We start from the raw sequence: 24,338 nt of genomic DNA, 5'->3' as shown, positions 1-24,338 counted from the left end.
CCAGAAACAGACATGACGAGACACCACCAGGATTTGAATGAGGGAGAAAGGTTTGAGAGTTCAGTCTTTAGATTAGAAATGTGTTGTTTGCTGGCTCTCCTGATGGTAGACACACACTTGTTCCGAGCTTGGTGGAAGGAACTGAGATTGCCTTCAGTTGGATTTGCTTTCCATGAGGCAAAAGCAAGTTGTTTCAGGGCAACTTCCTCACCACAAGCTTCAGTGTATCATGGATGGGAGGAAGGATATCACAACTGAAGACGAGATGGGAAAAATCTGTGCATGAGAGAGAGCAAATTTCTCTGGAAGAATTCCGAGGATGAGTTGATGTCAGAGGCAGTAGAGATGGGGGACCAGTCCAGATGTTTGATGGCTGTTTGAAGACCATGCTAGTCGGCCTGAATGAAATGCCGGACTCGTCGGCGCTGAGGCGGCTCTCTGAGAACGGCCAGAGATATTTCCACTTCAACAAGCAAATGATCAGATGAACTGATTGGAGCAGAATAAGAGCAGCAGATATTTGAAGGAAAATTGGTCATAACCAAATCCGGAAGAGATGATGTACCATTGACTGAGATCCAGGTCGGAAGGTTGACAGATTGTGTTTGTCCCATTGAGTCACAGAAGTCCTTTCCTAAAGTGCCATGGCAGGTGAGAGAGGTAACGGTAAGAGAGAGTTGGGATGAGTGGATAGAGGTTTGTCCAGATTGTCAGCGAGGAAGGTGTAGATGTTTCATCACTGTTTGGTGGATGGTACAACACACATTTAAAAATGTGGGAGCAGGGAGGAATCCGTAGCCAGAGGTACTCCTCGGGGTGTGGTGGGGTGATTGTAGTGCATGGAGAGTGAGGAATAGCGTGTTTGATAAAGAGAGCAACCCCTCCACCAGCACGAGGCTCAGGTCTATCATACCAGAGGAGGGAGTAACCATGGAGAGATACAAAGGAGTCAGAGACTTCCTGAAGAAGGAAGGTTTCTGTGAAGCAGATTGTGTCTGATTTGTAATATACAACCTGCATGGAAAGATGTCAGGTTACCGTGAAATCTCCAGATTTTTGACATCCATACCATTAAGGTAGAGGGAGGGAGAGGAGGCATTGGATACAAGAGATGGGAGGGAAGGCATCGGATACAAGAGAGGGGAGGGGGGGAGGGGGGGAGGGGGGGTAGATGAGGGAGGAGAGGGGTGGAAGTAGGGAGAGCTTTTAACCATGTGTAGGAGATTGCAGAAAAGCTAGGAGAGAGGGTAGGATGAGGAGGAGGACAAAAGTCTTGGTGGTGATGGGATGAGGAACAGTGAGGAGCAATATGAGAGGGGCAGAGGGACGTAAAGGATTGGAGGAACTGGAATGAGTTGAAAGAGAGAGGGTGGGGGAGGAGGAAGTTTTGTGGATGTGTGAGGGGAAACTTGGGGAGTGGATAGAAGTTTGTCCAGATTGTCAGCGAGGAAGGTGTAGATGGCTTCATCACTGTTTGGTGGATGGTACAACACACATATAAAAATGTGGGAGCAGAGAGGAATCCGTAGCCAGAGGTACTCTTCGGGGTGTGGTGGGGTGATGGCAGTGCATGGAGAGTGAGGAATAGCGAGTTTGATAAAGAGAGCAACCCCTCCACCAGCACGAGGCTCAGGTCTATCATACCAGAGGAGGGAGTAACCATGGAGGATATTGGGGGTCAAAGGGTCTGAAGGGTTTTCAAGTGTATTGGGGGTCTTAAGGGTCCTGGGGGTCTTAATGGTCTTAGGAGGTCTTGTGTGTCTTTTTATGGGAATACTTATTGACTCAAGACATTGAGCTTTTCATCTTTAATTAATTTGTTTAAAAAATTCTAAAAACAAAATTCCACTTTGACATTATGGGGTATTGTGTGTAGATCAGTGACAAAAAAAAACTCAATTCAGTCAATTTTAAATTCATGCTGTAACACAACAGAATGTGAAAAGGGTCAAGGGGTGTGAATACTTTCTGAGGGCACTTTGTGTAGATATACCAAGAAATAAAAGCTGACCTGTACTCTTGCCTCATATTCATCTTTTGATCTCAAATCCAAATTTCTTGAGTATAGAGCAATAATAACAAATTTGACTTAATTGTTCCAATACTTATGAAGGACTGTATTTGACTTTACTGTGTGTGATTGTGTGTGTGTGTGTGTGTGTGTGTGTGTGTGTGTGTGTGTGTGTGTGTGTCATATATATATATATATATATATATATATATATATATATATATATATATATATATATATTGTTACAGACGCGGTTTTGGATGTTAGTTTACCGAGCAGTTTGGTATGACCGCGTCTGCACAATTTACCCGATTCCACTCGAACGTTGGCCAAATCGCGCTATGCTAAATCAATTAAGGAAAGGACACAACGGCTGGGTTAGATGACACGACACCAGGGGTACAGTTCTCAAGACCTCCGGAGGAGGTTATAATATTTGTATGCAGAGCGTTGAGATTACAAGGACAAGAGGTACAGCATAGGAAGGTAGGCACTTAGACACACTTATCTTATTCCCGACAGACCACAGATAAACGGGACAAGACTGACTCACACAGGGATTGATGGCAAGGAAGGGCAGGTAGTCGCTGGACAGCACAAGGTGCACCTTGGCTCAGGGACAGGATAGCGCGGTCCAAAAGATGCAGGGAGGTATCGTCGCGCTGGAGGTGGCGTCTGGTTCTCTTCAAGCTGGGGGCGCATGTGACGTCACCTCCGGTAAGTGGCTGCGTATATCCAGCGGGGAGTGACACGCCCTCGGCCCGTTAGCTCTGCCCCAGATGGAATCGGCCCGCCGCTTCTTATTGGGTGCGGGGGGTTACCGGGCTCCGCCCTTGACGAGGAGCTGACAGGGAGCCCCTATTTGGTAACCCCGTCGAGCACATGGGCAATGGCGGCTAACCAAGCCGGAGTGAGGACGCACACTCCCCGCGCGCTGTTGTTGTAGTTGTTATTGTTGTTGTAGTTTCATGAGGAAGATGGGAGGAGGTATGGGGAGGTCCTAAACTTACTACTGGTGCCATACAATCACATTCTGGTGCAACGCAGAGTCAGAATTAATGGAAACGAGTCCTTAACTGACATAGACTAAGAATAACTAGCAAGATGTCCTATAGTTGTCTACGTGAGATGCAGTGAACCTGGGCACGACATTTAATGGGGGAAAAAGGGGAAGGTCGGTTCTACAGAGTGTTGTTTACAGACAATGGGACTAGGGAATGGGGGATTGGGGATAGTTGGGGAGTATTGGGGAAATAGGGGAATATTTACAAGCGGATATGGATGGAGGCCAAATCCCATATCCGCAACAATATATATATATATATATATATATATATATATATATATATATATATATATATATATATATTGTTGCGGATATGGGATTTGGATCCATCCATATCCGCTTGTAAATATTCCCCTATTTCCTCAGTACTTCCCAACTATCCCCAATTCCCCATTCCCTAGTCCCATTTTCTGTAAACAACACTCTGTAGACCCGACCTCCCCCTATTTCCCCCATTAAATGTCGCATCCAGGTCCACCGCATCTCACGTAGACAACTATAGGACATCTTGCTAGTTATTCTTAGTCTATGTCAGTTAAGGACTCGTTTCCATTAATTCTGACTATTCGTTGCACCAGAATGTGATTGTATGGCACCGTTAGGAAGTTTAGGACCTCCCAATACCTCCCCGCAGCTCTTCCTCATGGTACAACAACAACAACAACTACAACAACAGCGGCGGCGGCGCGGGGAGTGTGCGTCCTCACTCTGGCTTGGTTGGTAGGGGGTGTTGAAAGGGCACCAAGCCTTTCCAACGAGCCGCCATCGAGCATGTGCTCGACGGGGTTACCACGTAGGGGCTCACTGTCAGCTCCTCGTCAAGGGCGGAGCCCGGTAACCCCCCGCACCCAATAGAAGCGGCGGACCGATCCCATCTGGGGCGGAGCCAACGAGCCGAGGGCGTGTCACTCCCTGCTGAGCATGCGCAGGAAGAGGGAGGTGACGTCAGATGCGCCCTCAGCTTGGAGAGAGAAGGACGCCACCTCCGAGCGCTGCAATACCTCCCCGCATCTCTGGACCGGACCGTGTTTGATTCTGCCCCTGAGTCAAGGTGCACCTTGTGCTATCGACTGCCTGTCCTTCCCTGCCATCAATCCCTGTGTAAGTCAGACTTGTTCCGTTTGTCTGTGGTCTGTCTGGGATAGATAAGATTGTGTCTAAGTGCCTATCTCTTCTGTGCTTTACCTCTTACCTTGTAATCTACCCCTTTTCTCCACCACCAATTATATCCTCCTCCGGAGGTCTTGAGAACTGTACCCCTTGTGTCGTTTCATTTATCCCAGCCGTTGTGTCCTTTCCATCATTGATTTAGCGTAGCGCGATTCGGCCAACGTTCGAGTGGAATCGGGTGAGTTGGGGGTAATCGGGTAAACTGTGCGAACACGGCGGCCATTCCGCTCGGCCCATCATAACATCTTAAGCCGTGTCCGTAACAATTGGTGTCGAGGAGTGAGATCGGACCCGAAGCGCGCTTAACGCGCTCAAAATTACAAGTGACCGAAATTTGTTTTGTTTTAAAATAAAAACCCGAATTTTGAAAGTCGCGCTATGGCGGATCAAGACGGCTGGGTTCCGGTAGAGGAGAGTGAGGCAGGGTCGATCCAGGACCAAATTGAGGGACATGAGGAGAGCGAAGCAGTGAGGGCGGCAGGTTCGCAGGGTGGCGTCCTCGCGCACGAGGTTACGGGCGCGCAAAATGGCGCCTCACACATGGCCACGGCGACCGCGCCCGCGACCGTAGTAGCGCCACCGGTGGATTTGAACCTTTTTTTATACAAATGAAGGCCCTTATGGACAAGAATAATGAAGAAATGGAAAACAGAATGATGGGGACCCTTATGGGACAAATGGGAGACCAAATTGGAGGTTTGAAAAACAGTATGGGGGCAATGAGGGACGAATTGGGGGGCAAAATGGGGGTCATGGGGGGCGAAATGGGGTCCAATAGCGAGAAATTGAGGGAGGACATGGGGTCCAATAGCGAGAAATTGAGGGAGGAAATGGGGGCCAATAGCCAACGGTTAGAACAAAGGATGGGGGCCCAGATCGGAGGGTTAGGGAGTAGAATAGAGGGATTAGACAATAGATTAGGGGAAATACAGGAGGGGTTAATGGGGGTAGAAAACAGAATGGCCGTTCAGGAGAATCAAATGGAAGGGATGAAAAAGGGGTTAGAGGGGTTAGAAAACAGTATGGAAGGCAAATTGAGGGACATGAGGGACCAAGCGGAAAGGGAAGTTAAACAAATGGGGCAGCAGATAGAGGGGGTCAGAATGGGGGTAGAAACTAAATTGGATGCTCACAGGGGGGAAATGTAGCAGATGAGGGTGGCATCTGGGCAGGAGATGCAAGTGATGGGAGAAGAGATCAGAAGAGGGGTGAGTGAGGAGGTCGGAGGAGTGCGCGAGGAGGTGAGGCACTGTAAGGAGCGCATGGAGAAGGAGGTGAGAAAGGGGACTGTAAAATTGCAAGGTGGTATAGAGGAGTTGACGCTGGGAGTAGAACAACTGACAGTGGGACAAAAGGAGTTGGGGGACCAGGTAAAGAAGAACACAGCGGTAATAGAGGGTTTAAAATCGACACAGAAGGAGATGAAAAAGGACGTAGGGGTAATTAAAAAAGAGTGTCAGACGGTACATGAGGACCTGACGAGGAAAATGAACAAGGTGGTAGAGGTGATGGAGGTTAAAGAGCGGGAGGTGCGGGAGCACATAGAAAAAAATAAGGTGGAGTTAGAGGAAGAACTTAAGGGGGCGCACGAGGAGATGAAGGAGGTGAAGCAGAAATTAGAAGAAGTGGAAGAAGGGGTGAGCGAAATTAAGAAGCGACGGAGAGAGGATAAGAAAGAGATAAAGGAGGAAGTAAAAGAATTGGTCCAAAGTCTGTGTTCGGATCGTGATGAGGTGCTCATTAACCGGATGAGGGATTTGCAGGTGATGGAGGAGAAGCAAAGAGAAAGAGGACCCGGTGTAAGTGGTGACCAATATGGTCGTGCGTATGATGCGCCAGGTGATTTAATAAGCTTGGGGGTCGAGATGGACCCGGGTGTTCGTGAGTGGCCGTTGGTGAAGTGTGCGACAGGTCTGGTGTGCGAAAAAGAGGGTGTGCGAGAAAGATGTGTGACGGACAGGTGCATGGGGAAAGAGTGCGCTGTCAAAAGTAAGGAAGAGTGTACACCTGTGGTGAGTGTTACAGAGGGTGTAATGGGAGAGTGTGCGCGAGAAAGGTGTGTAACGGACGGGTGCATGAGGAAAGAGTGCGCTGTCGAGAGTAAGGGTGAGTGCGCTGTCAAGAGTAGAGGTGAGAGTAGTAAGAGTGACACGGAGCGTGAGTTGGTTGTGACAGGTGAGAAAGGAAGCACACCTGGAATGGTAGAGCGTGTGTGGGAATGCACACCTGACTTGGTCGTGAGGCACGTGGTTGGGTGTGCGAGTGAAAGCACACCTGTGATTGTCACAGAGGAGGTGACCGAGGAAGGGGCGCGAAGAGGTGTGTTGGTGAGGTGTGCGACCAACGAATGTGTGCCAAAGTGTTCGGTGGTCAGGTGTGTGACCAAGGCTGTGAGTGGAATGAGTGTACCTGGGTGTGTTAGAGAAGGTACGACGAGGAGCATGGGAACAGCTGGATGTATGGGCAAGAAAGGGGTAGCGTATGCGTGTGAGCATGCAGGTGAGGCATCGACGGTAACCGGGTTAGAGGTTAGAACGACTTATAGCCGAATTGGGCCCTCGGTGCGCGTCGGGCAGCTTCGCGTGCCGCGAGGACCAGCGGGGATCCGAACCACGGCGGTTTCGAAAGAACCACCGTACGCGATCCACGCCGGGCCGCGCTTTGAACGGCCGCGTCCGTGCTCCATTAAGCGGAGCGGGCAGCCCGATAGGAAGGGTCGTCATGGCGACCACTTTTTGTTGAGGCATTCCGGCAGGTCGAGGTCGGGCCATGGGATGGCTCCGTGCCGAGATGGTGCGTGGGACCTCGGCCCGGGTAAACCTCCTTCCCTGCACCGAATGCGGGACGTATCCAGCCGCTGGCACCAAACAACCCGCATTCATGGCTTGGCTGTACGAAGCCGAGCTTTAGAAGTGAATTGGCGCACCGAGAGGCATTAGTAAGTAGACTGTAATGACGAGGATAGTGTTTTGGCCCCGAAATTAGAAAAACAAAATTTGATGATTGGCAAAGGATTGGCAGTAATGATTGGCAGATGATGAGTAGTGATTGGCAAATTTTTGATTTGTTGAAATTTGATGTGCAAAATTGGTAGTGGGAGATGCCCGATGTGGTGGGATGGCAACTCTGTCATCCCTCACAAAGTGGGGCAAATGCGCTATAGATTATGGGGTTTATGGCAGTGCAAACTAGCCCGGGTGGGTTAGGATATTGTGTGTAGGGATCCAGCGAAGATGACATTAGGTAACGTTAAGGTTAGTTAGTGACTGATACCTGTAGTGGGGACGCAGGTAGATTAGTATGGATGATAATGACGAGGGAGCGCAATAGTTTAAAGGGACGACTGGGAAGCGCAAGTTTCAGAGGGGAGTAGTTAGATGAGATGATGCTGTGTGAGAACTGGACGGGTGTGTGGAGCAGTGTATGAGTAGTGAGTGTTGTGGATCAGCGCGAATGCACTTGGGGGAGAGAAGGGTGCAGGCGGCACCAAGTATGAGAGCACAGGTGTGCAAGTACAGGTGTGTGGAATACATGGAGTATTGGAATGAGTGGTGTGGAGAGAGTTGGAGTAAGTGGTACGGAGTGGTGTGCATGGTGCGAAGGTGTGGATGGGGGAAGAGTGGACCCCTTTCACGAGTACCCGGGGCGGGTAGTGTAAGTGTTAGGTAGAGGGTATAGGTAAATTGTGGTTGGATATTGGCATTTGTGGTGCGGTTGCAGAATGGTATTGTGGATGGGTGCATTAGTGTTGTGGAAATGGCTGGGCGTGTAGCCTGTTAGTGTGTGTAGTTGGTTTGGGCACTCCACCACTGTGAGGATGTCGGCCAGGTGAGGCCGCAGGTGGGCTCTGGGAGCCGTTAGTGTCAGTGGTTGCCTGAGGATCCCGGGTGTGGATCGGACAGCCTGTGCCAGAGAGGGCACTGAGGGGGTGAGAGTGCAAGAGGGCCTTCCCCAGTTAGTTAGGTTAAGGTGAGGAGCAGGTAAGCTCGGGTGGCAACTACAGTGGTGGAGGTGTGCAGGTGGGTAGACCTGCTGGGAGAGCTACACGCACAGCCCAGAAATTGTGCGAGGGCACCGAGTGATGAATCGGGGGAGTGAGACCCCAAATTGAGAAGCACCACAGTTTGATCAATGGGAATTGGTTTTTAGAACCCATAGTGTAAGTTGGCCAATGGATTGGCAGGGAAAGACCCCGGGTAATGTAAAGTTGTTAAAGTCATTTAGGAAATAGTTAGGATTGATGAACCTGTCGCACCATACGCAGCCACTTACCTGAGGTGATGATGATGACCCCACACCTGTGTTCCTTTGTTCTGTGTTGCAGGAAAGGAGAATTGCTGTGTGGATTTGTGAGACGCATCACGACGTGGATAAGACATTGGGGTGATTCCATCTCTCCCTCCTTAGGAGGGACTGATGATGAATTGGTGATGGCAAATTTTGATGTTGAATTGGAGATGGCAAATTTTGATGAGAGTTGGAAATGTCAAATTTGATTGGTTAGGGGGGAGAGAAGACGAATTTGGTTTATGGGAAGAACGGGGAAGACAGTAGGGACGTTTGTTGATGTGTAAAGTAGATGTTTATGGGTAGTGTTGTGTTGTGTGGATACAGTAAGGGGTAAGGGAGGGGCAATGTAGGTTACCTGGTGGGGGGGGGGGTGGGGGGCGTACGGTAGGAACGTACCTGTCTCACCTGGTTCCCATGTGCCCCCAGTGTGCATTACCTTATATTGCGTGCACTTCTGCACCCTTACCACATTACTCACTTGTTTTCTTTTGTCTCCCACCTCCGAGGATCTGGCTTTGGGGCGGAGAGAGAGGAGAGAGAGGTGCTGGCTCCGCAGTTGTGGGCCTGTACTTTCGCTGCTTGCTGCCTGGATCGATACACCATATGGACCGCAATTTTTGTGGCCGCCCACAATGGACCGCAGTTCTTTTGCGGGCAAGCACCACCCGTTGATGGACCTCTGGGTCAACGTGGCACCTATGCCATACAGGTGAACCACTTTTAGTTGGCCCCCCTGACGGCCACAATTCAGAAATGGACGCGGTTGGCGCCTTTCTTTATTTCTAAAGAAGCCAGAAGGCCAAGTGGACTCCATGAAGGCAAGACCAGCGGCAGAACATCGGCCGGCTGTGACACCACCGGTGACCATGGACACTTAATTGTGCATTTTTTGTATTGAACACTTTATTGGTGCACCGGATGGTGCTGACTGTGTGTATGGGGTGGTGCTTTTGGTGCTTGGATGGGGTGCTCTGCACATTATTAAAGGCCGTAGGGCCACAGCGCACTCGTGGGTTGGTGTATCGATGCTGGCATGCGTGCTCTCTCTATGCATAACATCTGCATGTGTTCCTCAAAGAACAGGTCCTGGATCGTAGTGTAAATATCAGTCTTGTGTAAATAATGCTCCCTACCGGCTGTATGTTTAGTTTGAGAATGCTTTCCGCGATTCGGTTATCCTGTGGGTGTGTTTCTGTGAGGAGGAGGGTGCAACGTCGCAGGGGGACATATTTACTCATTTGTGAACATCTGTAAAGCTGTCACACTCAGGGTTGAGTTAATAGTAGAGGGAACTACATCTGAGTGCCACACTAACGTAGGTAAAAATTTATCGGGTCGGGACGCCCCGAGGTAGAGAAGGGTGCAATGTTGCGGATATGGGATTTGGATCCATCCATATCCGCTTGTAAATATTCCCCTATTTCCTCAGTACTTCCCAACTATCCCCAATTCCCCATTCCCTAGTCCCATTTTCTGTAAACAACACTCTGTAGACCCGACCTCCCCCTATTTCCCCCATTAAATGTCGCATCCAGGTCCACCGCATCTCACGTAGACAACTATAGGACATCTTGCTAGTTATTCTTAGTCTATGTCAGTTAAGGACTCGTTTCCATTAATTCTGACTCTTCGTTGCACCAGAATGTGATTGTATGGCACCGTTAGGAAGTTTAGGACCTCCCAATACCTCCCCGCAGCTCTTCCTCATGGTACAACAACAACAACAACAACAGCGGCGGCGGCGCGGGAAGTGTGCGTCCTCACTCCGGCTTGGTTGGTAGGGGGTGTTGAAAGGGCACCAAGCCTTTCCAACGAGCCGCCATCGAGCATGTGCTCGACGGGGTTACCACGTAGGGGCTCGCTGTCAGCTCCTCGTCAAGGGCGGAGCCCGGTAACCCCCCGCACCCAATAGAAGCGGCGGACCGATCCCATCTGGGGCGGAGCCAACGAGCCGAGGGCGTGTCACTCCCCGCTGAGCATGCGCAGGAAGAGGGAGGTGACGTCAGATGCGCCCTCAGCTTGGAGAGAGAAGGACGCCACCTCCGAGCGCTGCAATACCTCCCCGCATCTCTGGACCGGACCGTGTTTGATTCTGCCCCTGAGCCAAGGTGCACCTTGTGCTATCGACTGCCTGTCCTTCCCTGCCATCAATCCCTGTGTAAGTCAGTCTTGTTCCGTTTGTCTGTGGTCTGTCTGGGATAGATAAGATTGTGTCTAAGTGCCTATCTCTTCTGTGCTTTACCTCTTACCTTGTAATCTACCCCTTTTCTCCACCACCAATTATATCCTCCTCCGGAGGTCTTGAGAACTGTACCCCTTGTGTCGTTTCATTTATCCCAGCCGTTGTGTCCTTTCCATCATTGATTTAGCGTAGCGCGATTCGGCCAACGTTCGAGTGGAATCGGGTGAGTTGGGGGTAATCGGGTAAACTGTGCGAACACGGCGGCCATTCCGCTCGGCCCATCATAACATCTTAAGCCGTGTCCGTAACAATATATACATACACGACATGACCAAAAGTATGCGGACACCCCTAATTAGTGGATTCGGCTGTTTCAGCCACTCCCATTGTTGACAGGCATATATGATCAAGCACACAGCCATGCAATCTCCATAGACAAACATTGGCAGTAGAATGGGCCGTACTGAAGAGCTCAGTGACTTTGAATGTGGCACCGTCATAGGATGCCACCTTTCCAACAAGTCAGTTCGTCAAATTTCTGCCCTGTTCGAACTGCCCTGGTCAACTGTAAGTGCTGTTATTGTCAAGTGGAAACGTTTATGAGCAATAACAGCTCAGCCACGAAGTGGTAGGCCACACAAGCACACAGGACGGTACCGCTGAGTGTTGAAGCACGTAGCGCGTAAAAATTGTCTGTCCTCGGTTGCAACACTCACTACCGATTTCCAAACTGCCTCTGGAATCAACATCAGCACAACAACTGTTTGTCGTGAACTTCATGAAATGGGTTTCCATGGCCGAGCAGCCGCACACAAGCCTAAGATCACCATGTGCAATGCCAAGTGTCGGCTGGAGTGGTGTAAAGCTCGCCATCATTGGACTCTGGAGCAGTGGAAACATGTTCTCTGGAGTGAGGAATCACGCTTCACCATCTGGCAGTCCACGGACGAATCTGGGTTTGGCGGATGCCAGGAGAACACACATGCCTGAATGCATAGTGCCAACTGTGAAATTTGGTGGAGGAGGAATAATTGTTGGGGGCTGTTTTTCATGGTTCGGGATAGGCCCCTTAGTTCCAGTGAGGGGAAATCTTAACGCTACAGCATACAATGACATTCTAGAATATTGTGTGCTTCCAACTTTGTGGCAACAGTTTGGGGAAGGCCCTTTCCTGTTTCAGCATGCCAATGCTCCCGTGCACAAAGCTAAGTCCATACAGAAATGGTTTGTCGAGATCGGTATGGAAGAACTTGACTGGCCTGCACAGAGCCCTGACCTCAACCCCTTTGAACACCTTTGGGATGAATTGGAATGCCGACAGCGAGCCAGGCCTAATCGCCCAACATCATTTCCCGACCTGACTAATGCTCTTGTGGCTGAATGGAAGCAAATCCCCACAGCAATGTTCCAACATCTAGTGGAAAGCCTTCCCAGAAGAGTGGAGGCTGTTACAGCAGCAAAGGGGGAACCAACTCCATATTAATGCCCATGAAATTGGAATGAGATGTTCGATGTTGGGTGTCCACATACTTTTGGTCATGTCGTGTATATATAGACATATATATATATATATATATATATATATATATATATAGTCCTGGGGGTTCATGGTGGGGTGTGAACCCCAATTCTCTCTATGTAAATGTGCATCGTATATCGCCACTTGGTGGAAGCCGGGATTACAAGTCATGATTCATAAAAGTGTGGGAATTCACCAACTCTTTGCTCGAATCTGTAAACTTAAATTATGTATTGTGTATTTGTACATTTATGATGTCGCTTGTATAACGTTGATATCAACGTTGCAGTCGTCGTGTTTTTTTTTTTGTTTGTTTGTTTTTGTATACTGAATCGAGGCTCGTGAAAGAGCTAACATTTACTTCACAAACAAATCAACCAGACAAACAAAATATATAAAAAGAGGGAGCGGAAGACAAGATGGGGAGAGAAGGGGAAGCACACAAACACAACATTTGAGAGCAGGGAGATGTGTGGAAGGGAGAGGGCTTGGGGGGAGGAGGCGTGGGAAGGGGGGGGGGGGGAGGGAGAAGTATAAAACACAAGGACACCAAGGACTTCCAGGACAGAAGTTGGTATTTCAAAAAAGTGGATTTGGGGTGAAATTAGCGGGGGTAGAAAAGATCAAGGTTTTGGATGGGGGAAGATAAGAGATGGTGGTGAACAGCTGTTTTAAAGACCTGGAGGGTGGAGTGGGATTGAAGAGAGTGAGGGAGTTTGTCCCAGAGGCGGGAGAAAAGAGGAGTGAAGGAGTGAAGGTGAGCAGAGAGTCTTGATTTTGGCGGTTTAACCATAAGAGGGTTGCAAGCAGATCTTGTGCGACCTGCAGGAATATTTGCGGGACAGAGCCCAGAGAGAGCTGGGGGGGGGGGGGGCAAGGCCAGAGAGGAGTCGGTAGAAGACGGAAAGACCACCAACCTGCCTGCGGTGAGTGAGTGAGAGGCCCTTGGAGGTAGCTTCATCGCGGGAGATTCCAATGATTCTGAATGCTTTGGTTTCAACAGCGTGAAGACGAGCTAGGTGTGAGGCAGGAGCACCAGCCCAGAGGGGAGAGCAGTATTCCATTGAGCTGCGGATGAAAGCCTTGTATGTGGTGAGGAGCTCAGGTGTGCCAAGGAAGGACTTCGCATGACGGAGGATGCCCAGTCGGCGACTGGCTTTGGAGGCCAGATTTGAAAGGTGGTTTTCTCAGGAAAGATCATGGCAGATCGTGAGACCCAAAAGCTTGAGTGACAGAACTTATTAGAGAGGATTATTCAGAAAGTGGATGGGAGGGTTGTCCAGTCGGTCCAGTCGGTGTTCGGTGTTCTTCATATTTCCACATTGTTAATGAAGTATTCTGTAACCAAAGGTTTTTGAGTATATATTCCCATATAAAAAATATTCCCATATAAAGAATTTGTTGCCATGCCACAAATCCGACCAACTTTTCCTTCGGAGGATTTTTGACCCCGTCATGTCTTAACACAAGATTATTTGATCGGAGGCAACATATACGATATACCTGTTCAGTTAAATTTTCCCTTATCTTTCTCAGTATAATGAATGAATCCTTTAACATCTTCAAAATTACTTTTTCCCTGAAATCCACGAAAAATTTAGTTAATTAATGTTCAGCAGATAATAGCGAGGAAGCAACGTGTCTATTTGGCCCGTTTCCCACAAACTTTCAGTACCTCGGACAGGGTCAGGTAGAGGGTGTTTAGCCACGCCTCCAAGTGCTGTTTTTATCCGTTTAAAGAACGTAACCGCAAAGCCAAAGCTAACAGCAAATAACAATTGTACGATTCGCATCGAGCCCGGACAAATGTGTGTACACGTTCTCCGAAGGTGTCGTGTTTGCCGGAGAAAAGGACGTGTTTGTTCAACTTTGAGCCGCTCGTGACGTGGGCGGGCCGAACAGGCGTGACGCGTCGTCCGCTCGACCAATCCCGAACGCTCCCGGGAGGGTTCCCGAGAGCGGAGCGGCTCGACGTTCGCTCACAGTGTGGGCCGGAGATCCGAGCGGCGATCGCTGCGCCATACCCCGTTCCCCGTTCGCTCCGTCGTCCCCCGGGCGAGGCTCTTTCCGACGACCATGCCGGGTCATGAAGATGTGTCCGAGTGAGCGAGCAACCCGTGGAAACGCCCGGCGGAGTCTCTGCTCGAGGATGAGCAGCGACTGTGTTGTCAGTGTGAGCCTACGCAAGGCTCTGGCGGACCCGATGCCCGAGTGAGCCGAGAGCGGACGGATTCTCGCTCTTTTTACCTCTCCATCGTTGCCTCTCTCCGCCAAACAAGATGCCAGTGCGACGGGGACACATGGCTCCGCAAAACACCTACCTGGACACGATCATACGCAAGTTTGAAGGACTGAGTGAGTACACCCGACCAGCAGCTGGACCTTTCCGTAATCCCTTACTTTAAAGAGAATGAAAAACTGGCAGCCCAGGCGGATAACAAAATACCTTTTGTGTATAAACACCTTCCGTGCTAATGCATTATGCCTGTCCACCTGCCAAGCATGCCGAGAACTCGCGCCTTCGCTCAGAACACCTGCTCTTCGAGTCATCTACGTAATATATATTTTAAAAATTATCTCTGAATCCCCTGCAACCACATTTTCCCCTCCTCCTCACCTCCCTGCGTACGTACTATGTAGACGGGCACCTTAACGAGCGGCGAAACGACCGGAGCTCTTTGTGCCCGCGGTCACAGCACGACCCGCACCGTATGACCGTTTGCCAGGCTCGCGTGCCCATTGTCGTCAAATTACCTATTACCTGCCAGAACTGGTTCTGCGGATGAGGTTCAACATTGATCGCAGCAGCCGGAGCTTGTCTCAATTGGTCCCGCGCCATTTACCGCATGCCTTTGTTCTATCCAAAATGTGTCGTCCTCCTCGTTACCCGAGCAGTCAAAATAGGAATTCATTATTTACAAACTGGGGACTTGTACTTCCTGCGATGTATTTTCTCGTGTGTTTTTGTGATCCTGCACATCTGGATGTGTGTGGGGTTTATTTTCCATGAGAGGCCACCATTTTTCCTAGCTGTTACCTGTCGTTACCTTCCATGAGAGGCCAAAAAGAAATAAATGGATTACTCCAGTGCACATTCAGTGCAGTTATTTAATTTGAAATGCACACCTTCTGCTTTGACGGACTTGCAGAGCTGGCAGGATAGCTTAGAGGTGTCTAACCTGGGTTTGAAATTTTAGTGATGGTTTCCAAATGATTGCACCAAAAACGAACATTTAAATGTTTGGCCTACCTACACTGCGTTGGGTTGTGATGTGATGCCTTAAATTGTGATGCCTTAAACCTGTGATGCCTTAAATTGGTTTGACAGCCATATTTCAATCAACAGACCTGTACCATCAATATTCTTATCATCCAGCTTCCAGATGGGAGACCCAAGGAAGGATTAAATAATTAGTACGAGTAATATAATCTTGTGTCTGATGATTTGAAACCCATAGGGTTTCACCAAAGCCAACTCTGGTGTCTTGCCAACTCACTTGGACATGGCACGTGACCAACATCCTGCGATTCCCAGGTATGAACCGGGCAAACTATAAATGCACCATATGGCTATAGGCCCTCTTTGGCTCAAATGTTCTGCCTCCCAGGTAATGGTCATGCGTACATCCGGGCTGCCATGATAGCGTATCGCATAACCTTAGAGCAGAGCAGAGAAGAGCAAACCACCTGCAGTGAGCTTTACGGTGTTTTTTGTTTTTTTTACAAGCAGGTGTGTGCGAGCATATTGTTTTGTCCTTTGGCTGCAGATCGTAAGTTCCTGATTGCGAACACCCGCGTGGAGCATTGCGCTATTATCTTCTGCAACGATGGCTTCTGTGAGCTCTTCGGCTACTCGCGTGCTGAGATCATGCAACGGCCCTGCTTGTGTGACTTCCTTCACGGGCCGGACACCAACAAGCACTCCATCTCGCACATGGAGCAGGCTCTCATGGGCTCAGAGGAGCGCAGAGTTGAAATCCTGTACTATCGCAAGGATGGTGAGTGGTCGTGCATGGTTTTTCTCCGTCCTGCTGGAGGAGATCCAGCTCAGCTTAAACTGCTTCCTCCCCTTTACCACCAATCCTCATTTCTCCCTCCCTCCACTGGTTACCGTTCTCTTTGCTTCCCTGGATTGAGCTTTCGTTTTGCCTGGCAGGACTCGACTGACAATTGCTATATGATGGACTAGAAGAAAATTATTTTTTGTCAACGTCACATATGAATAAGTAAGCCGTGAGACTGAAAACACAATTGCGTGTTGAAAATGCAATGAGTCCAGAACAACACACTCAATAGAGCGCATACGTCTACCAAGCTGAACAGTTTACATTTTGTATCACACTTGATGGACCTTTACCAAACTCTAATTGGCTTGTACTTATCACCTACCCAAATCCTCCACCAAATATTGTCATACTCCGTCATCAATTTTTTGAAATATAATGCTATATGTACATATACTGTATATCGTTTTGGCCCCATCTCTCAATGGTGAAGAGTCTTCCATTTGGATTTAAAAATTCTTGCATCTGGATCTGGATCTGGATTCGGATCTTCAGCAAAATCGAATCTATTCTTCCTTGTCACACACCCAACCTGTCCACCAAATTTCGTCCGAATCCGTCCACAACCTTTTGAGATATTTTACTCACAGACAAACAGAAAAGATATCCACTGACCTTTTCTTGAGAAAGGTCAGTGGATGCACGTTTATCCGTGTTGCTGATCGAAACGTCGAGCAGTTGTTTATTTGCTCATTAAAGGTTGGAGAACTAAAAATGGATTCATTTGATTTTATATGTATATATATATATATATATATATATATATATATATATATATATATATATATATATATATATATATATATATATATATACAGTATATATATATATATATATATATATAACTGTGAGAAATAGTAGAAACTCCACAGTACGAGCTCCACAAATGATCAGTTTCATTTGCATTGAATAAATAATCGGGAGATTAAATCAGACGCGGGCGTAGCTTCAGGACTTCGATCTTTAATTTTTGACAAGCTTTCGACCAACAAAGGTCTTCTTCTGAGTCGGCCCCAAGTTCAACAGAAGTGAACATATATATATATATGTGTATATATATGTGTGTGTGTGTGTGAACACACATATATATATATATATATATATATATGTATATATATATATATATATATATATATATATGTGTGTGTGTGTGTGTGTGTGTGTGTGTGTGTATGTAATTGGTAAAGGACGACTCTGTTCTTACGAATCATATGTATGCATAATATTGGAAAATAAGGCAAATGTGGTTTGTTTTTTTTTTTTTTTTTTTGTATACAAGATCGAGGCTCGTGAAAGAGCGAACATTAATCACACAGAAAGACAAACCGACACATAAAACATATAACATAGGGAGCGGTAGACAAGATGGGGAGAGAGGGGGAAGGACACAAACACAACATTTGAGAGCAGGGACCGAGAGACATGGAGACATCGAGAGATCTGAGAGAGGGCGAGGGCTTTGGGGGGGGGGGGGGCGTGGGAAGGGGGCAGTGGGAGAGGTATAAAACATATGGACACTGCCAGGACTTCCAGGAAAGAAGTTGGAATTTCAAACAAGGTGGATCTGGGGTGAATTAGCGGGGGTAGAAAAGATCAAGGTTTTGGATGGGGGAAGATAAGAGATGGTGGTGAACAGCTGTTTTAAAGACCTGGAGGGAGGAGTGGGATTGAAGGGAGTGAGGTAGTTTGTTCCAGAGGCGGGAGAAAAGAGGAATGAAAGAGTGAAGGTGAGCGGAGAGCCGAGATTTCGGCAGTTTAACCATCAGAGGGTTGCTGGCAGATCTTGTGCGACCTGTAGGAATATTTGGGGGACAGAGCACAGAGAGAGCTGGGGGTGCAAGGCCGGAGAGGAGTCGGTAGAAGACAGAAAGACCACCTACCTGCCTGCGGTGAGTGAGTGAAAGGCCCTCAGAGATAGCTTCATCGCGGGAGATTCCAATAATTCTGAAAGCTTTGGTTTCAACAGCGTGAAGCCGAGCTAGGTGTGAGGCAGGAGCACCGGCCCATAGGGGAGAACAGTATTCCATTGAGCTGCGGATGAAAGCCTTGTATGTGGTGAGGAGCTCAGGTGTGCCGAGGAAGGACTTCGCACGACGGAGGATGCCCAGTCGGCGACTGGCTTTGGAGGCCAGCTTGGAAATGTGGTTTTCCCAAGAAAGATCATGGCAGATAGTGAGACCCAAAATCTTGAGCGACAGAACTTCTTGGAGAGGATTGTTGAGAAAGTAGATGGGAGGGTTGTCCAGTCGATCTTTTCGGAGAGACATAGTAAGAGTGTGAGATTTGTCAGGATTGAAAGACATGTTCCACTTGTTTGACCAGTCTGTGATTTTGTCCAGGTCTTCAGAGAGTGAGGAGGCAGCAGACTGCCGATCTGAGGGAAGAGGAATGGAGCGGCAGAGAGTGGAGTCATCAGCAAAGAGATAGAGAGGATTTTCGAGAGAGTCAGAGAGATCATTGATGAAGACCAGAAAAAGCACGGGGCCCAGAACACTGCCTTGGGGAACTCCAGCCTGAACAGGAAGAGGAGATGAGAGAAACCCATTCAGGGCCACACGTTGACGACGACTAGAGAGGAAGTCCGCCAGCCATGCGTGGAGATTTCCATGGATACCAAAGGAGGAGAGTTTGGTGAGCAGAGCGGGGTGCCAGACCGTGTCGAAGGCACGTGATATGTCGAGGGAGACAGCTCTAATTTCCTGTTTGGCATTGAGGACCTCCATCCATTGTTGAGACAGCAGAAGCAGCATGTCCAGAGTAGAGTGACCTGGTCTGAAACCAAATTGATGATCAGAGATCAAGCCATTGGAGAAGAGGAAAGATTTCATATCCGAAGCAATGATGGATTCCATGACTTTGCTGATAATTGGGAGAAGGCTGATTGGTCTGTAGTTGCTAGGATCTGTTTTTGCACCTTTTTTGTGCAAAGCGGTGATGTTGGCTGATTTCCAAGCAGATGGCAGTTGACCTTGAGCAAAAGAGAGGGTGAAGAGAACAGAGAGAGGGTGAGATAGAGCAGCAGAGCAGGATTTTAGGACCCGTGGGCTGATGCCGTCGGGTCCAGTTGCAGAATCAGAGTCGAGGGTTGACAGAAACTTTTCCACCTTGTTAGGAGGAAAGGACACGGAGTCCAGGAGCAGCAGGGTACGACTGGGTATGGTGGGTACAGAGAGGGATGGGTTTGGGACACAAGATTTAGAGGCAAACACAGAGTTGAGGCATTCAGCTTTTTCACGTGCGGAGTCAGCTGTGTAGCCGTTTGAGGTAAGGGAGGGGATGGAGGGGGAACAAACACCAGAAACGGATTTGACCAGACGCCACCAGGATTTGGAAGAGGGAGACAGATAAGAGAGTTCGGTCTTGAGAACGGAGAGATATTGTTTCCTGGCTCTCCTGAGGGTGGACACACACTTGTTTCGGGCTTTGTGAAAGGAAATGAGATTTCCTTCCGTTGGATTTGCTTTCCAGGAGACGAAGGCAAGTTGTTTCTGGGCAACAGCCTCACCACAAGATTCCGTGTACCATGGACGGGAGGAAGGGTATGACAACTGAAGACGAGATGGGATAAATCTGTGCATGAGAGAGAGCAATTTACTTTGGAAGAATTCCCAGGATGAGTTGATGTCAGAGGTGGTAGAGATGGGAGACCAGTCCAGATGATTGATGGCTGCTTGAAGACCGTGCCAGTTGGCCTGAGTGAAATGCCAGACTCGTCGACGCTGAGCAGGCTCCCTGAGGATGGTCAGAGAGATGTCCACTTTAACAAGGACATGATCAGATGATCCGATCGGAGCAGAAGAAGAGCAGCAGACATTTTCAGGGAAGTTAGTCATAACCAAGTCCAGAAGAGAAGATGTTCCGTTGACTGAGATCCGGGTCGGGAAATTGACAGATTGTGTCAGTCCCAGTGAGTCGCAGAAGTCCTTTGCTGAGGAGCCATGGCTGGTGAGAGAGGTACCCACACCCAGCCAACTGGCATGATGACAGTTGAAATCACCACATATGAGGAAGAGAGAGTTGGGATGAGTAGATAGAAGTTGGTCCATATCATCAGACAGCGAGATGTAGATGGAGTCATCACTGTTTGGTGGACGGTACAACACACATATGAACAAGAGGTGGGAGCGAAGGGGAAGCCGTAGCCAGAGGTATTCCTGGGGGTGAGGTGGAGAGAGTGCAGTGCAGGGCGAGTGAGGAAGAGAGTTTTTGATAAAGATAGCAACCCCGCCTCCAGGACGAGGCTCAGGTCTATCATACCGGAGGAGGGAGTAGCCCGGGAGAGATACTATGGAATCAGAGACATCATAAAGGAGGAAAGTTTCTGTTAAGCAGATCACGTCTGGTTTGACAGAAGCAACCTGTATGGAGAGATCAGTTAAGTTTGAACGAAGGCCCCGGATGTTTGAGGTCCATACCGTTAATGAAGAGGAAGGGGGAGCATCAGATACAGAACAGGGGGGAAGAAGGGTAGGGTAAGATGTGGAAGAGGTGGAAGAGGTAGGGAGAGCTGTTGAAGGTGTGTCAGAGATTTCAGAATAGCTCGGAGAAAGGGAAGGATGGGGCGGACAAAAGGTTTGATGGTGATTGGGTGAGCTACAATGAGGTGTTATTTGAGGAGGGGGAAGAGCGAGGCAGAAGGTTGGGGGAGATGGAGGTGAGAGTTTGAAGGGGGAAGAAGCGGGGAGGACGCTTTGAGGAGGGGGAGTGAGAGGGGGGAAATTGAGAAGCAATGAGGGTGGGGAGATTTGAAGGGGAGGGGTGAGGGGGGAGTTTGGGAGGGAAGGGACAAGGGGAGGGATTTGAAAGGGATGGGATATGGGGGAGATTTGGAGGGGAGGGGTGAGGCAGGAGTCTAGGAGGGGAGGGGCGAGGGGGCGTCTTGGCAGGGAGGGGTGAGGGGGTAGTTTTGGAGGGAGGGGGCAAGGGGGGAGATTTGAAAGGGATGGGTGATGGGGAAGATTTGGAGGGGAGGGGTGATGGGGAAGATTTGGAGGGGAGGGGTTATGGGGAAGATTTGGAGGGGAGGGGTGAGATTGGATTTTTGAAAGTGTACGATTTATGGGAAACGAACATTTATTGCAAAATGAGTTTCTTGTGACCTTCGAGTTAAAAATACGTTTAAGGACGCTGGATGGAGGATGGAGTGCAGGAGAGTTTAGGGAATGTAGAAAAAAGGCACTATAGGAGATGGATTTTTTTTTTGGGATGAATTGATTTGGTGAGCAAGTCGAAAGCAGCCTTTTAAAGAAGAAGAAGAAAAAGGTGTTATAAAATATGACGGAATACATAACTTGAGGGGAAAGTGTAAACATTGAAGGTTAATGAGTGAAAACTATCTGGGGAAATGGAGGAGAAACACGTGGTCGAAGAACGAACGAACGAATAAGAATGAATAAACGAATGAGAACAGAGAAAGAAATGTTTTTTTTTTTTTTTTTTTTTTTGAGTTGAGATTTACACAAGGAAGTAGGCTATGGGTGAAAAGACTGGGAATACAGAGAACGAAAGTTATTGGATCACAAACGACGGACCACTGAGAGAAAAACAAAGCCTCAAGGTTGTACAGTGCACACTGTACAAGGCCTTGCTCGCGACACGGCAAACAGACGATCAATTTATGAAAGATAAACACCGAGAAACAACCAAAGTTGCACACAATAACTTCACACACCGAAAGATAAATACAGTTTCGACAAAATACAATTGTGAACAGACTTAACTTCGAAAAACGTGGAGACCGTGTGGAGCTTCGAAAATCCCTGCCGCCGTCTCCAAGATCTCGCGAGATCAAAGTATTGTCAAAGTATTGTGAACATCTTGTTCATAAAACATATTGAACGCCCCACGTATATTCATAAATAAAGGGACCACCAATGGATTTAGCTGCCAAGCTGGCAAGTCTCAGATCTAAAGTTTTGACCGCCGAGTAGTCTTCATCCGAGGCAATTTGTACCTAGATGAAAGCCACTTGGTGGTCAAAATGCCGGCCTTCATCCTGACCTGCTGGGAAGCTATTCTGGTTGATGGTGCTCTCATTTTTTTAAAATATGAATCTTCTCAACTACAAGCAATGTTTTTCTGGCTTCTCTTAATGGGCCACTATGCATTTCTTGTTACTATATCGAGATCAGTTTGAACAGAAACTAGGCCAGGCACCATTCTTATACTCCCACCTTTAATCAAACATCAGTAGATCCTGTGTGGATGGCCAACGAATGACTTAGGCCAACAACGTATCACAAAAGGGTCAAAATTTCTCTTATTAAAATAGATCAACTTGTTTTCGGTCTCAATCCCCTGAGAACTCTCTTTGCTGATTATACAACCGACCACAGACAAGTGAACACCATGTTGCCGTTTCCAATGCATGTGGCTTTTTGTTTGGAGAGATTTCTATTCAGAGCCTCAGATTCATTAATAGCACCGACCATTCCATGGAATTACCTGCTCCGCACAGTGTGGAAGAAGTTAGCCCCGTTGCTTTGACAGATGACGCAGGTGATGTCTTTCGGTCAACTGCAGCTGTGAAGAGCCCCAAGCGTATTAACATCCTGATAGGTCATCTTAAACAGGGACAGGATGTCAGAGGCTTACATAGCCAGAGGCATCTATTTGCGTAATTTATGAGATAATGAGTACGGTGAAAGGAATTGGAACATAGAAGGAAAGAAAAGGGGATGGAAGAATATTTGTAATCGCCACTAAATATAACGGGCTAAAGCTACGATCACATACACTAATATGAAGCGTGTTACTAGTGCGGAAATACATTTTTCCGGCACAAACAAGCAAATGGAACCATCTATGTCAAGGATGCAACATTCTGCACAGGACAGTGAGTTTCTGATTATAATATTAAGTGTATATAAATTTACAGATAAAGAAGAAATTGAAAGGAAGGCACAATTTTTCATCAATACATGGTGCGATTGGATAACTTGTATCCATATCCACATTTTATCCATGTCCATATCCAGACATATGTGAGCACAGACATTGAAAACCTTTCCGTATCTGTATCCATGGATATGCAAACGTAGCTTAAGCCTTTAATAAAATAAAATTTTGAAAGTCAGATCAATTGAAACTGGAATTGAATCATGTATTTCATCGTTGCAAGATTTTGAGGTGTGGATGGGGGATGTACATATCATATAAATTTGTCACCACAATTATTGAGGCAGCACATGTGAACCTGATTTCCTGAAAATCGATGTTCATATTTTTCCCATGATGCAAAGTAGCCTAAGCCTGGTGTTGGCTTCGCGGTTAGGGTGCCGGCTTGGGATCCTAGGATCCTGGGTTCGAATCCCGGTCGATCGTTGAATTAACACCAGGGGGGTTGACTCAGCCTGTCATCCTTCCGAGGTCGGGAAATTGAGTACCAGTTCACTGGTAATTCCCTGTGTGTGTCGGAAGAGGCGACTAACAGGGTTGGTGGCAGGAAGGGCATCCGGCCATTAAACATTGATTCAAAAAGGGGACCACGGTGCCCGAAAAAGGCCAACCCCTGCTCTGCGGGGAAAAATGGCCTCTAAAGGCGGTTCTATACAAAGCAGCCTGCATTTTATAAATTCGTTTGATTGTGTCATTGAGCAATACTCCCACTGCCAAGTTTGATGCGATTCTATTATCAAGTCCCTTTTGCTTGCCAGCATGACAACACAACTTGTTATATTGCCGTGTCTTTTCATAATTGGTTCAAGAATAACAACGTTGAGCATCAGCATTGGCCAGGCCGAAGTCTTGACTTCATCCCAATTGGGCCACTTCTAGAATGTTTTACGACGGCACCCAAGGCCCAGAGTTTGCAGGCCACAATCTACCACAGAACAATATTGTGCTTTCTACAAACATGTAAACGATTTTGCATTGAAATCCCTACATTTAAGAAGAGGTTTTGGAAGACAATGTAGAATGTAAAAAGGAAAATATGAAGGCAAAGCATGGGAAGAAATGGGAGCGGTGTGGAAGGAAAGAAAAGGGGAAGAAGTGATGTTCAATTGAATGAAAAGTTTGTGCCATTTTGCATGCAT

The 24,338-nt window shown here is 47.9% G+C and overlaps 1 protein-coding gene across 2 annotated transcripts in view; it reads left to right on the top strand.

Moving 5' to 3' along the window:
• The first annotated feature begins 14,182 nt into the window (after positions 1 to 14,182).
• The window catches only part of LOC137431744 (voltage-gated inwardly rectifying potassium channel KCNH7), a 559,296-nt gene continuing 549,140 nt past the window's right edge, over positions 14,183 to 24,338 (top strand). For both annotated transcript variants that reach the window (XM_078782422.1, XM_078782420.1), the window contains exons 1-2: positions 14,183 to 14,593; positions 16,006 to 16,236. In XM_078782422.1, the coding sequence (XP_078638548.1) occupies positions 14,518 to 14,593; positions 16,006 to 16,236 (307 nt within the window). In that variant the 5' untranslated portion in view covers positions 14,183 to 14,517. The remainder of the gene's footprint in view (positions 14,594 to 16,005; positions 16,237 to 24,338) is intronic.

This window comes from Myxine glutinosa, chromosome 7 (assembly GCF_964187855.1).
Source record: "Myxine glutinosa chromosome 7, kmMyxGlut1.1, whole genome shotgun sequence".
In the NCBI taxonomy this organism is placed as follows: domain Eukaryota; kingdom Metazoa; phylum Chordata; class Myxini; order Myxiniformes; family Myxinidae; genus Myxine; species Myxine glutinosa.
Note: the sequence above shows the minus strand (reverse complement) of the source record. Positions and strands in the feature narration are given on the sequence as shown.